The sequence below is a fragment of the Ceratina calcarata genome, unplaced genomic scaffold (assembly GCF_001652005.2).
Source record: "Ceratina calcarata isolate Rehan_Ccalc_2016 unplaced genomic scaffold, ASM165200v1 scaffold97.2, whole genome shotgun sequence".
In the NCBI taxonomy this organism is placed as follows: Eukaryota; Metazoa; Arthropoda; class Insecta; order Hymenoptera; family Apidae; genus Ceratina; species Ceratina calcarata.
The window spans coordinates 1,346,446-1,364,068 of NW_017181113.1; the positions used below are offsets into that span (position 1 = coordinate 1,346,446).

The 17,623-nt window shown below is 39.8% G+C and overlaps 2 protein-coding genes across 4 annotated transcripts in view; one reads left to right on the forward strand and one right to left on the reverse strand.

Annotated features, from left to right (window-relative positions):
- Positions 1-17,623, reverse strand: part of LOC108631875 (glutathione S-transferase D5-like) — a 147,815-nt gene that overhangs the window by 45,303 nt on the left and 84,889 nt on the right. The window lies entirely within an intron of this gene.
- LOC108631873 (acid sphingomyelinase-like phosphodiesterase 3b) overlaps positions 1-17,623 on the forward strand; it is a 55,661-nt gene that overhangs the window by 23,220 nt on the left and 14,818 nt on the right. The window contains exons 2-6 of the mRNA XM_018036075.2: positions 4,223-4,296; positions 6,072-6,137; positions 6,803-6,971; positions 11,783-11,988; positions 12,898-13,094. Coding sequence (XP_017891564.1) covers positions 4,239-4,296; positions 6,072-6,137; positions 6,803-6,971; positions 11,783-11,988; positions 12,898-13,094 — 696 coding nt within the window. The 5' untranslated portion in view covers positions 4,223-4,238. The remainder of the gene's footprint in view (positions 1-4,222; positions 4,297-6,071; positions 6,138-6,802; positions 6,972-11,782; positions 11,989-12,897; positions 13,095-17,623) is intronic.

Sequence of the window (17,623 nt, forward strand, 5' to 3'; positions counted from 1 at the left end):
TGTTTATTATTAGCAATGTTCTTCCAACATCTGATTTCTTTTTAAAAAATGCGTTTCTAAAGTGCATAAACTTTTGGGATTGACTGTATAGCCAATACATCCTTAAATAAATAGCTGATCTTTAAAAATGGCCGAGTTACAAATGAACGACGGTCTGTTGATTGTCGGGACACATCGTTTCCACTGATTGTATTCCAATGTATTGTACAGACTTTTGAACGTACTTCATTTCATTCTGTGTACCAATAAATATTCAAAGAGCTTTATGAGAGTCTCTGAAATGAATGAGAATCGTAGGAAAATTGGTCAGTCGCGCCGTGAAAGCGATTAAACAGAAAAGCCACACTCTTCGAGCGGCACTTGGCCGGTCGCAGTTTTTCATTTCTGCTCGATTACGTCGGACCGTGTATACACGCGTCCGCATGCATATGTCAATACGTCCGGGCGTCCGTTGGAAATCGCGCGCCATCGAGATGCACGATCATTTCCAATACGCGGCCACGTGCTCGGTAAGCGAGAAAATTTCGGCGGAATTGCGAATTTATTATCGCGCCGTCGCTCGCGCCGCTAATGCGCGTATTTCCGACCGACTATTTCTTTTCACCGGAAGCAATCCGACGCGACGATAATGCAATTCTCCCACCGCGTTGCCCACTTTGTGCGCTATCTATTTTTCACCGTGTAATCACACCGTATTCAATGCTGAATTCGCATACCCGTTTCGTAAATCGTTTTCAATCGCGTCATTAAGGACGCATGTACGTTTCACAATTTTATTGGACGTTCAAGTGGAAGGACCGTGCATAATGCAAAGCAAAATTACTATTTGCCGAATTTTTTTACATCGACTGAATAATTTCATGTACTAGTCGCATAGAAATGTATAAGCACATTAGACCCTTTATACTTTTCTTCCTTACATGAAAAGATTTTTGTAATGGTAATTCCATGAACCCATAAATCTCTCATTATTTTTGGTTGTGAATAAAATAGAGCAGAAGATCTATTTTCATTTTCGAAGAAATGGATTTCCATTTCCTCTTCTCATTATTATTAGCTTTCCCCGTTCGTACAATAGTATTTCTTGAATTTATTCTCGTGTCTTGAAACGATTATGGATCGAATTAAATATAGTACAAATTTAGACAGATCACAGATAATATTGCTCATGCTTGTAAATATAACGAACACGAACACGAACAGAAAATCTGAAAAATTGAGACATACATTCAGTACCAATGCACCTAATCTATCTTCTCTAAATAAACTGTTTTAAAAAAATCGTGTTAATGGTAGCCGTGTATCTTTAAAATCGTATAAAAAGACACCGTGTAAAATGAAAGTCTGGTGTATTTCGGGGAAGGTGGGGAAAAGAACAGAGGCCGAACATGGGCCGCGCATTAATTTCGCATCGCTTCGAACCGGGCATCGGTTAATGCATCGCGGTTGCGCGGGTTGGTAGGTGCAGATAGTCACGTAGTTGGTATAATCACGGTGCCCGGGGCATGATCGAATCTGTTTCACCGTTTCCGGTTCCTAGTAGCGGCCGTGACGATATCCCGACCGACCTGCATAATCTGTGAGATGCGCTCGCGTGCACGCGTGAAAGAACGGTATCCATTTGAACGTGTCAATCCCAAACGCCCGCATCCGCGCCGGAAACGGGATTAAACCTCTACGTGCAGGCCACTGTATTTTGTGCATCGGCGAAGTTGCCCAACTCCAAGAGGTAATTAAACGTTCTCAGAAATTCGATTCGGAGCGGCACGCGTGCTTTCGTCGAGTTTACTTTCAAGTTTCGCGCAGAGAGAACGCGTGTAAATACGCCAGTTCGGAACAATTAAGGGATCGCTGTTTCTGAATGAGTCTGCAAATGAAGGGAGTTAAAGGGACGAGCGGATAGTTCTCTCCCGTCGTCCGCTGAAGATTTTCAATTAGTCCAAAGGACGTCTAAAGGGAATATGCATACCATTCCAAAGTGTAAAGCACAAAACTTTTCTGATAACATCTATTAATTGTATTGCGTTTGCGAACGGTTTAAACTGATCGGCTGCAGCTTTTTATTAATTTTATCCCCGATCGGGGAAGCGCTTGCATTTATGTATCTACATTCGCAATTCATTTCTTTAAATCGCCGTTACTCATTTGAATATATTTATTATAATCGTGTAAGCCGGGAACGGACTGATATCGCGATACACATTTTAATAGATAATTACAATTTATGGTGCGCCCCGGATGCAGCGGACGTACCGTTCACAGAATTTCGGACGGCCAATCTAAATTTCATAAAATTTTAATACCCCTGGTGTTCAGAATATTTTTATAAAAAAAAAAATCGAACACGATATCTTTATGTTCTCCAATTTGATGAATTTGATGAATTAACACTGGAACTACTAAACCAGTGACTGGTTCTGAATGGAGAATTGCATGTATAAAAGGAGGTCGGTAGTTAATTCGAATATTACTTATATTCTCAAAATTTCATAACGTTATCAATGTTGGTCGACACGTGCAGTGGGAATTTATTCGTCCCTTCGTGACTGAGAGCTAATGAGTTAATTTCGTAAGTAACGTTAGTCAACCTACTTAGACGAAGCAGATAAGCGAAACATTTTTCCCCTTATTGACTGCAATTTTGAAATATTTCATTCTGATCGATCTGTATATTTCATTCTCAACAGACTTGCATTCCCAATTTTCATTATTTAACACTAAACGTACCATGTACCAATTTATTCATTATTTTGTACTCATGATAAATTCAATAAATAAGGAGTATAAGGGGGAAGTTTTTAAACCGTGTAATAATTCATAAGAAGAACAACAAGAATTCACTATAATCCATCGAACGGTTGCGTTTAGTTAATGTTTCGAAACAAAGTGTAGATACACGTGAAGGCTAATCCTAAAGAGGGGAGTTTATTGCTCAGAAGTTATGACCGAGTTGGGATAGGGTAAACGTAGATGATCGCGACCGATTATCTCGGTTTTAACGTCGGAATCCACGGAGGGTGAAAATTTGAAATAAAAAGGCGGCAAGCAGTCACGAAAGCTCGGAGGCATCGTTACGTTCGCTTCGTCGGAAACCGCTCTTCATGAAAGAGTAATGAGCGGCAAATAAGAGGCGATTCGAACCAACGTTTAACATTTTCGCTGGTTGTAAAGTATTCATCGCGGCGTTAAATATTGACAGTCTTTGAATTATCAACACGAGACATTCGTCGACCATGCCTGATATTCCTCGTATAATTATAATGGTTCTATTATAATAATTTGTCTCACTGCAACGAGACTTAATTGAACTGATTTTTATTGTCACGCCTTTTGTGCAACTGTTACACTACAGAGCGACAGAAAATGCTTTAATATGCTTTTTGCTCCTGCATTTGTAATTTAAACTTGGCTTTTGCGTGATGTTTCGTTGTTTGACTCATTCTTGGTGTAGTAAATTGTATTTAAGAGATAGAAGATTGCTCTGTGAAGACCAAGCATTTTCTTCATTTCTCATTTAAATATGAGGAACTCGTTTATATAAATTAATTTGTATGAAATATTTTTGTCCACATAGAAGACTGAATGTTTGCTATGATTTTGATAGACACAATTCTCTCACAATTAGGCTATAAAAAATGATTTCCACAATAAACATTTATATTTAATAATTGATAGATTCTAAAGTTCATTAACAGAGCCGGAGAAATATGAGTTCGTGAAAATTTGATTTTACACGAGGATCAAATTATCGAGTACCTCTCGCTGTCCCGGACGTTGCGTATTTATGCGCACTCGAGCATTGCGTCAGCGCTTTGTTGTGTCGTCAAACGACCCACGAACACCGGTTATTGGTTTGTCGACGTCTTTACGAGATCGCTTGTTACCCTCTGAAAGGGCCCTGCAAAGTGTTTTTATGATCCGCGTCACGGCACTTTTGCAAGACGACCGTCCGAAATTAAATTTCGGATTAACATTGAAGCCCGTTACTGCTGACGCTGTTACCACCGGGCGAACAGACCGCGCCGTCAGTGCAGCGGCCGTGAATTCATGAAATTTCATAAGACATCTTTGAATTCTGCTTCAACTTTCTTTTATAACGTTAGATCAATTCAGACTCGGTGTTTTTCTTTTTTTTTTTGTTATTAACGCCGTGGAATATTCTTATAAGATTTCCAAAGTGCAGTCGGACAAAGTTTTAAACGATCAATTCGTATGGTTTCAGGTTCGAACCTGGAAAGATGATTCGCGACTATCTGGTACTACTTTCGTGGCTGTGCGCGGTACAAGGAAAAATAGGTGAGTAAAATTTAATATCATTCAATTTACTATCATGACGAACCTTAAATAAGAGTTATAAACAAAATCATTACTAAAGGCTTCTTTTATGTTTATTAATATATTGAATGAATTTTTTGCGTTACTTAGCGATGGTCAGTTTTGAACCTGATGAATTGTTATATGCAAAAATACTGCAGTAATTACATTTCCTTGGAGTGTCACGCGATATCAGATGACCACAATTTAGTGTAACCAATTTCTAGACAAACTAGTATTGCTCGGTCTCTTCTATTTTAGTTCAACTGGCAAGCTTTTATTCCATTTATGCATTTACGAAATTGAGTCCTCGAAACCTTTTAGATCGACAATATAAAGGAAATACTGTTTGTCGCTGATATTCGTTTATACGTTTTGACAACTCCATTTAATCTGCAGCTACAAATATAAGCTTTTAAAACAGCGTCGTACGTGAAACTGACCCAGTCGCTTCACTTCGCGTTACACGAATCGCCCGGCTTGAGATGAATTATTAACAGAAGCGAAACTTCTGACATCGAACACAGGCCGATGTTCTTTGAGACGACAGAATTTATTCGACAGGTAATGGCGATACGTTAACGCCGCGCCGTAGTTACGGTTAATTACGAACGGAGCTAACTGGGTGACGTGACCGACGGCAAAAACGTTGCGATAAAGTTATCAAAAATTTCCGTGGCCCAATTCCGCGCGTGAACTCCTCCCTCCCTGTCTTATCGCTTCGCTGGGAGTTCCCGCTTTCTTTCCCGAGGTCGTGTAAAGAGTTGGCTAGGTCGTGCTTTGATTCCGTAAAATATTCCATTCGAGGTAAAATTAATTCAAAGCCGCGGCTGCATTACGAAGTATTTCAATTTACGTAGTTCACGATTAGCAATGCTCGATTTGGGAGAGCGGAAACATTTCCGTTAAGTCATTCAACCGGGAAATTACGTGCGAGATTCTGTCTGATGCGAAACAGAATTTTTTTGCAAACATTGCGACATCCACTAATAAGCTTTACTCTTAGCAATTTCCATGTTTTATTGATAAGATATAAATTAGGTAAATGGAAAATAACGTGTAAATAGATTGCGGATTTTTATACAAAGTAAAATATTAACGGCACCGGTTCAAAGGATGTGCTTTAAATAAAAGTTCCTTCTATAATTTAAATATCGCAACGCGCACTCTGCTTTTAATATTTCCTGTATTTTTATAGACTACACGCACCGTTCGTATTTTTTGCAGATTCAGTTTTCTTACAAAAGCAGAAAATCCGTCAGTCTGATAACAAGTAAACAGAATTACAGGAACGCTGTTAATTAAATTGATCCAATCTCTGGGCCAGTCGGAACATTAGATTTCCACTTGCAACTTTGGAGTCGCATGAACAGCTCGCATTCGTAGCCGACCTGGTTCGTTTTGATCAATTCAATCTCGAGTCGGATCGATCGCCGGTTTTAATTACCTTGCAAAGTAGCTCCGCTAGAAAAGCGAGCCGTGGCAATTGATTTAAAACAATCCGCCTTTACGTCCGACGATCCCATCCGCCCCGATTCGATTCGACGCGCCGGAAAATGCGAATTCGGCCGCGGCGTGAAACCTGCGCCTTCGCTCGTCGGCTTTGCGCCGCGCCGCCGTCGTCTCGCTCGGGACGCGAGGTTACGTCGACTTACGGTTGAAAAGAAACGGTGAATGCAAATGAGACAGGGTGGATGCAAATAGAAGCCGAAACGCAGAACGACCCCGTTTCCCTCTCACTCTCCCTTTGCTTCCAGGGTATTTCTGGCACATCACTGACATCCACTACGACCCGCAATACTACACCTACAGGCCAGAAACTGGTAAGTAGCTCGGTTCTCCGTCATACTTTCAAGGTACACGTATCTTCTTTTATTTCGGATTCTCAAACGTTCAATTTCTTATTATCGACTGTTCAAATAACTGTAACTAATTTCAATGGAGATTGTCCAAACAAACTCTTGTGGACTTTCGTTTAATACCACGAATTTTTAAACGAATATTTGACTTCAAAATTAAAAGTCTCAGCTTTTATTCAATGAATTATATCTATTTATTCTGTATATTTAATATTAATATAACGTGATATCAATTAAATATTAGCGTTTAATAATATTAAATTAAAAATTAATATCAATAGAATTTATGTCATTCGATATTGAATTAAATATCTACTGGGAGTAAAAAATTTAGCTCTCTAATGTCTAATGAAGTTCATACGATTATCATAAATGTATGTTGATCATATAGAATTATGTTTCTACTTTCTGATAAGAACTACTATTTCTTTTTATTCATCTGATTTATTACTATGTACTTAATATTATCTATAACTCACATCTCAGTGCATCATTGCTGTTTCATTTTTGCTAGCATGTCTAAGGAAGTTTATAAACATATGCCGATCATGCATACCTCTCTTATTGTTTTCTAATAAGAATTATTATTTTTTAAATAATATCTCAATGCATCGTTTCATTTTTGCTAGCGTGTTGGAATCCGAGGAACGGGAAACAGACTAACAACGGTCGCAGTACTATAGTACCGGGAGAATTCGGAGATTATGGATGCGACTCGCCCTGGGCACTGATCGAATCGGCGGCCAAGGAAATGTCGATCCGTAGTACCGACGGTGTCAAGTTTATACTCTGGACAGGGTGAGTTCTCCAACTGATTTGAAAATAAACATGCATCTCAGAACGATTTGCGAACTGCGATTCCTGAATCATGATAGTATATGTATGACAGTAAATGTCCCAATTTGTGTTCACGTCACAACTTCTACTGGTTTAATATCGCATATAAAATTATCCGAAAAAGAAAACACTGCATAAAATTTATAACATGAAATTACAACATTTAGCATATAAACAGATTATAAGTATTTTTCATCAAAAAGTTGTAGTACAATTTTTATCACAAATGTTAAACGTAAATGGTAGCAAGCGTTGTTTTAGTTGTAAATTTAGTAAATAAAAAAATGTAATGCGCGTTAGAGAATTCGCGCCCTTTATACACGGATAATTATACGTTTGAATATATTCGTAGCGAGGTCGTCGTCGCTCGCCGGGCTCGTGCATGTGTATATAGATTATTAGCCATGTATGCGTTTACTCGAGAGAACGAATCCACTTAGATACACGAAAAGATGTATACGCCTCGCTCTAAAAATTTCATGTTAATACATGCACCATGGATTTAAGTACACGTGAAATAGAGATCTCCCTCCTTGAGGAAGTGTTCCCTGGAGCTTTTAACGCATTAAACAAACCCCCAGTCTATGCAGTAAATTATTTGTTCGTATTATACAATTATAAAATCGGTGCACTTAGTATAATAACGTCTCCAGTAATAAAAAATGCCTTTTTCGTTCGATATAAAATTGTCGTTAAAAAATTCGATTCCGCGGTGAAGCATTTTCTCCCTCGAGGGTAATAGAAACAGTCGTCTATATTTCTGCGGTGGATTGTATCCTTCGGCGAGTTCGTCTGACCAATACTTGCGGTTTCTACTGTAGTTGTCGGGGAGATCGAAAACAATTCTGGTTTCCTGTTCGCGGTCGATTGATCGTTTAGTCGACTATCCTGGCCAGATAAGAAGCTCGCAAGCAATTACGTTCACCGGACATTAATTGGATGGTAATCACGAAGTAGGAAGTTCGTCTAACCGAATAACTCGCCAGGATTATCGGTTCGAACGCGACGCTATTGAATAGGTAGGGAGAGAGTGGTGTGGGTGGCCTAAGAAGTGTTTGATAAGAACTGACTGCAGCTGCTAACTGGCTTTAATCCACACGAATTTGTCACTGTTAAGAAATTATTACAATGAAACCTATTATCTGAAATCTCGATGATAAAATAGGAGAGCAAGAGAAAACGTAAATTCTTCTATAAAAAAATAGAAGAAAACAAAAATTATTTTGTTGTATTGTTAAAGTTATAATTATTATTTAAACTGGTACCAAACTGAAGTACCAGTGCTAACGTTAAATTGCATTCAAGTGTACAAAATATATATCAAAAACTGCCAGTAGGTTTAGTATTAAAAATCGAGAATAGACTGCAAAGCTTAAATAACGTCGTTAAGAAAGGGTTTAGAATTGCTTACTCATGAATGTACATCGAAAAGTGTTAATAGTAGAAAGTATGCTTTAGAGATAAGACATCTGCTACCGAATGCTATTAGATAGATAGAGACTATTAGTTTGGATGTCAAGGAAGCATTTCATATCTGATTTTTATCCACACGAGTTTCTCACTATTAACGAATTATTACAACGAAGGCTATTATTCTGGAATTCAATGGTAAAACGCAAGACTAGGAAAAAGCATAAGTCCACATTTGATCCACTTTACAGCGGATTAAAATGGTGAATAGATTGGCAAGCTTGAATTATGTCGTTAAGAACGGGCTTATAATTGCTTATTCATTAATGTACATCGAAAAGTGTTAACAGTATAAAGTATGCTTTAGAGATAAGGTGCCCCCGGTACCGAATAAATCATCTCTTTCGCCGGGTGTCGAGAATTAAACGCGAACCACGAGCAGATTGCGTGCGGGACACGGGAACGAGCTTATAAGGGGTGGATAAAGATTAAACGAAAGGAAAACTATGGTTTTCGCGTTGAAATCCTGGAATCAGTGGAACGTGATTCAAGTAAAAGCAGAGTTTACTCACAGTCATCGTGCGAATTGTCCATGCGAGAGTTCGATTTTCTATAAATTAAATTAAACTACCGTAAACATAATTAATACACGTTCGACAGTTTTATTTAATTAACGTGTGACGTACTGCCGTAATTAATTACGTAGATCATCCTTGTCTCGTTATTAAAGTTTATAATTAAATCTAAATACGAGCCCGATAATTATGGGTGAATCTTGGCGTAATTATAAGAAAGTCAGATTAATTACGTCGCGAGTATTTGTGACGCTTTCGATATCCGTGCCTCGCGTATTTCGAGTCCGCGAAATTCGATAGCAGAAAGCAATTAATAAAGCACAGATAGGCAATGACACGGCACTAAATTTTGGCCGGGCGTCACTTAATTGCTAGCGAGTTTCGAAAATGGCAAACAACAATTGTCGGATGTGTTTATACCGTGGGTCAAACGGGAATAGAAATAGAAATCGAACGCGAAATTAACGAGCGTTCGATTGAACGGCGAGTCGTTCTCCGCGAATAATTTGTACGAACGCTTGCCGTGGCAATTAGCAAATTGGCTGACGAATCAACGAAAACTGATTAGTCTTTAGTTTCGTAAGCTAATCCGATAATTGATAATTGACAAACTCGAGAAACAAGATTGCAATCGAACGCGGAGCTTGATGTTTGCGCGGCGCAACGGGGGCGAGCGTTAATGTCTCGCTGTATAAATTAAACTGTGCAGCTCGACAGTTCAATAACATTTGATCGATTTATCGTCGATCGCGAATTACTGCGAATGTTAATGCACTTATGAATAAATTGTTCGGAACGGTTGATAATTCCGTTTGATGCGCGCGATCCAATAGGGATAGATTAATACTGGTATAATTTTATCGCACCCCATCGTATCACCTGTTCGCATTCATAATCGTTTCTTCAGCTCGTTGGTAATAGAAAATTATAGAGTCGAACGCTAGTGTTTTATTGAAGTCCCACGCTAACTGCTATTCGATTTGACGATTTCATCTCTCAAAGATTCAAATCCATACCGAGCAAACATCATTTATTGAATCTCATTCGATTATTATTGAGGTTGTATGAACCTTTACATNAAACACTAAAATATTTTAGAAATTTTGCCAGTCTATTAAAAAAGTTATTACATCTTGAAGAATAAATTTCGCTGGGAAACAATGACTCGCGCAAATCTGTACTCCAAGTCGATTCAGAGGCTGCCTCCAACTTCACGTGACTAGTATCATATTTCGTCATCAACTCTATAATATCAAGCTGATATTATACGCTTGCACGAACAACCCAGATTACTCGGTGGAGTAACATGAAACGTATAATTTTCCTATCCATAGTATCTTTTACTATTTCAACTTCATTTGTCGAAACCACTGACCCGTAGTCGATTTCTGAGTCATTCAAAATTTTTATCTATATTTAACCGTTTAAAACCCATTAATGAAAGGAAGTGAAAATTAAATATAAAACTAACTATTGGATTGTGAGAAACTCGTAAACGAATAAGCGATATTCGATAATCTGATGTATAAAAGCTTCAATCGTGACTGCGCTTTTAATGGACTTCCTGTAAATCGCATTTGAAACTTTGTAGGTTGCCGATTAGGTCGCAGCGATTTGTGTGCACACGCGACTCTTCGTCTTACCTCGCTCGATTTGTACCACTCGACTCCCCGAACTATTAATTAACCTTTTGATCTCGCGTTTCGAATTTCGCATCTAATCGTTCCATCGAATTACAGCTATTACGTATATACAATACGTGTAATCCGCGAATTTATGTGTTTTGTCTTAAGTCGCTGGACTCGGCCGGGCACGAGCTCTAATTTAACTTCGAATTTTAAGCCGAGTCGAGAAAGCGAATATGAAATTTCGCCGCAATTAAGGAGCCACCGCAAGTCGCAGGGGCCGAGTTTAAAATGGTAAACGTAAGCAAGCTTCCAACTCTCGACGAATCTGAACACTGTAATACTCCGCATCAAATAAAAATTAATGAACGAAATTCGCGCTCGCCCGGAAGAAAAATCCGGTCTCTAAGAAGATCTAATTGCAGCAATTTTTGTAATGGCGCGCCGCAATACATTCCCACTTACAAAGTTCCTCGACTCTCTCATTAGCTACCCGCCGGCGGTACATACCGAGGGCACCAATGCGCGGGTCTCCTGCTCGATTTCTTTTATTCGATTTTGTAACCACTTTTAATTGAGTTCGAAAATGGTCCACGCAAATCCCACCGTAATCTTCCTCAGGGAAGATAGCGTAGGCGGAGCCCATTTGTGGTCACTTCAACAGTTTCCATACCATTTAGTAAAATATAAAAAGTATAAAAATATGTACAAAGAAATAAAGTATATCAGTGGAGTCCTAAGTATATAAACAATACATAAGAAATAATATTGCTTACAATGTATGAAACATAATAATTGAAAAATACTGTATTATCACACAAGACCCTTTTACATCATTTGTGGCGATGAAAACGTTTAATATACCGGAATAAATAAGATACTTGCCACCAATGGTATATGGTATATCTAGTTCAAGATTTTCTTTTCGAAAACGAAGGCTGGGTCTATTTGGCGAGCACAATAACGCCGAAGCAGATTGTACTTGTTCACGGTTCGAATCCAAACGATCATTAGCAGCGTCGCGTTTGCATTTGCACTCGTCCCATGGACCTGCGTCGCGTCGTTTCTTCGTGTTTACCAGCGGAATCGGAGTAATTCTCGCGGGCCTGACCCCGGCACTACGTAACGAGCAGACTAACGAGCCTGTAACTACTTGTTGCAGAGACGCGTTGACGCGGACTACCGGCATGAGCACCGAGCTGCGTCTGCAGTGTTTGCGGAATTTGACCGATCTGTTGTCCCGCACGTTCAAGGGACAATTTGTGTTCCCGGCGCTCGGGCACGACGACATCGGGGTCAGCTTCTCCCAGCTGGCCGACCTATGGCAGCACTGGCTGCCGCAAGAGGCTTTGGACACTTTTAAAATCGGTAGGTACTACATCGGACCGCGTCGCGCCGGCCACCGTCCGGCATTTACATCGTATACGTTATATCGAGAGATATTTCGCCGATGCGAAAGCATTTTGCAACAGCGGTGTGGAAATCGGATTAAATTGAAAGCTGGATGGAAACCTGAAGCGGGGCCTTTTGGGAAAACGTGTGTTCGATCATTCGTAGATGAATTGTTCTCGTACAGTTCGTCTCCACAATATTCATTCTTTATTTTTATCATGCGCTTTTCTTTTATATCAAATAGACACTGCACTCAGGAATTATTTCACTGCTCACGTAACGAGTTTGTATTTATTACTAATATATTTTATTTATTTATTTTTAACTTACTTATTTACTATTTATTAACTTTATTTTATGTACTAATTATCTTCTTTCAAGCTGACATTCGAATTCGAACAGCAATCAATCTCTGCATTCCTTCGTACCTTATTAATACTTCTTTATACAAACCATTTTATCGAATCATCAATCTTTCCGCCAGAATCGCTATAATAAACCGTACATTCACATTCACGTCGGCTACTTACACTATACCAAAAATCAATATTTTCTCAATTTGTCTCGTCTACCACGCACGGACCTACATAAGCGTATTACTTGGCTGCCAATCAGCCACCATTTCTACGTTTCGAGTATCCCCTCAAGTTTTTACGAACACGCGAACGAATAAACTTTCAATTCTGGTTAAACAAACATTTCTCCGACGACGGGCTCCGACACGTCCGTTATTCCTATCAACCCGTTCGCTTGCGTTTCAGTAAAAGTCCAATAACGGTGGGCGCGAGCCCGCGCGGAATTGCGGGAAGATCGCGTGGCTCTTTCTATTCCGCATAAACGCAGCGGCCATCGGACTCATTCGACTATTTCGCGCACTTGTTACAGCCGGATATTACATGATCGAGCAACGCGCGGAACAGTATCGGATCATCTTGCTCAACACGAATTTGTGGCTGAACACCGCCGACAACCGTATGCTCCAGCGTATCGGGACCGGCACGAACAATAACACCGAGGATCCGGCGAATCAATGGTCCTGGTTCCAAGCGGCTCTGGACACCGCGCGGGGGAAGAAACAGACGGTAAGTGCTCGATATTTACCCAGGCTACGATTCGCCATGATATTAAGCCGATCCAGCCTCGCCGCTGTGAAACCCCCGTCGATTCCTCCGTTCCTTTTTATTATTTCCTGTTGGAACAACGGTCGACCGCCGTCTTAAGTTACGTAACATTATTAAAGTCGAGTTAGGTTCGAGTTAGGAGGAAACTTTTGTTTATTCGTACTACACCGGCCGGGATTGTATAGCGTAGTCGCCTATCGAATTCCATCCCCCTTTGATGCATCCAGGCTGGCTGTTGCTGCTCTTGTTCGAAAAGTTTCGCATACTTGACGAAACGCGGGGCCTCGGAATGGTTAATCCTCTTTAGGGAATTAAAGCGATGCCTTTCGACTTGTATTCCCTGTTCCCTTCTTCAAATCGTCGATGCTTCCAGTGAAACTATTTACAAGATCTGTACTTTTGAAACACGAGGCCACCGAATTATGTTCCGTTGAATCCCCCACATTTTTCCAGATGCCGGTAATAACTTCAGTCTCAAATGATAGTTTAATGAGACGCTACAAATGAAGTTAGCGTTTCTTATTATTTTTTCTTCGAAACATTAATTCGTTCTTGAAAAGTATTTCTACGCTCTATACTTCTCGTCTAATGAATTCATTCGAAGGAAAAATTTATGGCAGACAATTCCATTGACCTGCGCATTATAAGAGATTCCAATTTAAAGAACTTTTTTTCTTTAAAAGAGAAGATTTAATGACTCTCGAAATGTTCATAGCGAGAAGTCGGTATGAAATAAAAATCATTGCTAGTACAGCTTGAGAGATCTCTCGTTCGAACGAACTCTCGTTCTTGGGAAACAAACTTGTTCCGAACCGAACTGTTATCTCTTTCTTCGAGAGGTCTCGAAGCATTCAGCTTTGTCAGACGCGACGTCAAGTAAAATCCCATACCCGTTCACATGCTTATTTCGCGCCAAGAGCCTTTCAGATCAATGTTCATTATGAAATTTCCTTCCCCTCATATAATTCCGTCGGCATCCTTTGAGAGACGCTGCTGCGACTAACTGGCAACCGTAAACTTTTAATTGCAATCTTCCCGTAGCAGCTCTCTCTCTAGATTTATCGAAGGCAAACATCTTTGAAAAATATTTACTGTTTAATGGCGCACAGTAATTGCTGTCTCGCCTCGATATTAAACGTAAAATGCAATCATTGAAATATTTTACAAGTAATCAAATATGCAAATGAAAATCTCAAAGATTGTAATTCCACTTTGATTAAAGAATTTATTAGGTAAGTCTCTCATTTCATAAATACAAGGAATCGAAATATGAATCTTAAATATTATTTAAAGTAAAATAAGAACGATGAAGATGGACAGACGAGAAGATAAATACTCATAGAGAAAGACTGACAAGTAAAAACGAATTACACAGTTTATTGGAGTAAAGGAAGTTTATCGGTCGATTCGGAATCCAGGGATGAAAATTGCGAATGTCGCACGGCACTCAAAGGATTGTGATTTCATGTTGATTAAAGATTATATTACAGCAGTTCTTCGCTTAAGCGCTAGCAATTTGACTTGACATCCTTAATACGAAGTAGGGCATGAATAATGAAGATAGACAGACGGAGATATAAATAATCGCAGAGGAAAAGCGAATAACAGTTAAAACGAATCAAACGGTTCGTTCGAGTGGTAGTAAAGGAAGTTTATCGGTCGATTCGGGATGAAAATTGCGAGCGTCGCACGGTACATATCAATACCGCTTCGTTTCTTCCATTTTGGTCCCCATCCCGATAAATTATTAACACGATGAGCAGACAAGCTATCAGTCACTAACAGAACTTCCTGCATCGAGTTCCGTAACCAAAAACCGATCACTAAATTCGCCCTTTTATCTAATGGATGTGAAATCCAGGAATAATAATACTCGATATCGTTCAATACATTAATATTCGATACCGAACATGAATTTCGAAATTTTTGCGTTAAAAAACGATTTTATTTATTTATTAATATACTGATTTGTAAAACGGTGTGAAAATTAAAGTTGTATGAGCCGTAAGATCTCTGTCAAAAGTTTAAGTGTTCAATATTTGAAGCAATGAACTTATAGAAAAAATGATAGTTACAAAATAATAAGGTTTATAAAATTGTTCGACTTGTTTCCTCAGTCATAAGGAATTTTTAACACAAAACTTCCTTACAAATGTCTGAAATAAATGTGTTTATATTTGACGACATTGAGAAATAATTTATTATTGGTACGACAACCATCCTGGAAATACAAATCTGGAAATGCCATCTAGAAATGCCATGTGGAACATGCAAATTGAATAGTAAATAGGACGATGAGTAGACGACAACTGTATAAATGAAATAATTCGTACACCGATAATTTCTACTTTAATAATGCAACAGTCGGAGCCGTGTAAATTTTTCCATTAAAATGATAATTTCTTATCTGAGAACAACTCAAAGCGTTAAGAATACAATTTACATCCATCCGATATTACAAGTTTAATACACTCATTTAATATTGTAGCGAAGCAATCTGCGTGGTCGGATTTTGTAAGAAAATTTCGCGATTCCATAGCTCTACGCAATATCCCCTAATACAAATTGCGTTTTTCGACCCGTGAAGTTAATATTCTTTGTAAAAGGGGAAGAAGATATTGCGCCGGCGAAAAGGAGAAAAAGGTGAAGTTATCTCAATCTCGCCTAATATACTCGCGACTTTATATTCCGTGTTTGCACAATTTATTAAAGACTCCTGTAAAATATTATTACACCCCTCCAAGTTATCGTACCCGTCGAACTTTAGCTCCCACGCTTCTTTAAACGCGTCGCATGCGAGACCCTAAGATCGATATTTAATATCCAAGCTTATAAACGATATAAAAACCGACACAGTCTAATAAGCCGTGGCTGCTTAAACCGGCGTCTAACTTTAAAACCGTATGAGGTTGGAGTCCTTCGCAGCCACGCCGGAAATATCACCAATCGATTTATCTATGTATAATAATAACTCGGTTACAGCACCGACTCGCAGTATTGCGTGTCCCTGGAAATGTCTCGTGTACATAAATACATAAGCATCGAACTGGGGAGTGTATGTATGTATGCACGTGCATGAATCCGGGGAGTGCAGGATACAGCGCTACAAATTGTTTCCTCTAAATGTATCGAACATGACGGTGCGACCTCGCTTTCGTATTAGCTGTCTCCCGATAACTAAAAATATTTTCCACCCTCCGGACGGTAAAATTCCTCTCACATTTTTCAATTTTATGTCGAGGCCCTTGAGTCCTCAGGCGGGCAACGTATAGCTCTGATTTTTCACGTCAGAGTTTAAAAAGGTAGCAGGAGTAGTCTCATCAATTTCGTTGTACTCAATAAATATTATAACTTTCCATGTTAAAGAGAAAAATGAAGTTACATTTAGAAGTAATTCAATCGTACGATTCTTAATACGTTTTATTTCACGTCCGTTAAATTTCGCTCTGAAAACATCGAACCGCGTCGATTAAAAACGGTTCGTGCAATCCTTCGGATTACAAACATCGAACACGAGCACGCGTGATTTAATTGTCCCACGGAGAAGGGCGATACGAGCCGGGTGAATCCGCAAAAGCTGAAAGATAGCCGTAGATAGCCAATGTGTCCCGGCGATCGAACGGCCGAAGATTTACTCATCGGGCCAATAAACGGGTTCCAACGACGAGACGCCCTCTCCCGCATGGGATCGATCTCTATCCGGAACAAACGTCCGTTTCATATCGTCGCGGTTAGGATGAAAGAAATTCCGCTCGTTCTCGCCCAACCCCTTCCCTCCTTTCGCTGTTCCGGGCGAACTTTATGAGTTTGCCGTGCGGAATGAGATTGGTCGCGAATTTATTCCACGGCCAATTACCATCCGGTCGATGAGGCTCTTTGCATTGCGAATTCGCCGTTCGGTCATGTGCCGCGATCGCCGCGATATCGGCACGCTTGGATGACGCGCTGTCTCCAGATATCGGTTATCGATTACGAGCCCCGGGCCCGGTTCAGAACGAGGAGCGTCCTTCAGCCTGCCTTCCCCTCCCCATCGGAGGGACGCTGCCGGGTGATAAATTATGGCAGGACTTTGAATTCCATACACGGATCCCGTCCGTAGGTATACCTAAACCGTTGCACGTCGGTCCCATTGATCTTCCGATCACCTTTTGCCTACATGTGTGCATAAAGCGGTTACGTCGTCACGTCTTATGAGCTCTCCTCTCCTTTGACATCTCCGCTGGACCAATAATTATAATAGATATGCGCGGCGCGTACCACCGACGGCGATAGTCGCCGATGCCTTGACGTGTCCGAAATACACGAATCCCATCACGATCTTCCAACAAATAATTTCGGAATCAGATCTGATTTACAAAAATATTTTGTAGAAATTTGTTGGGGTCGTTCGAGTGTGTAGAATTGGTTAAAGCAGACAGGTTACAGAGATCGATGGCTCGTAGGAGTTGACTGGGATAAAGGGAAAGATTGATTGACGAGACGGAAAATTG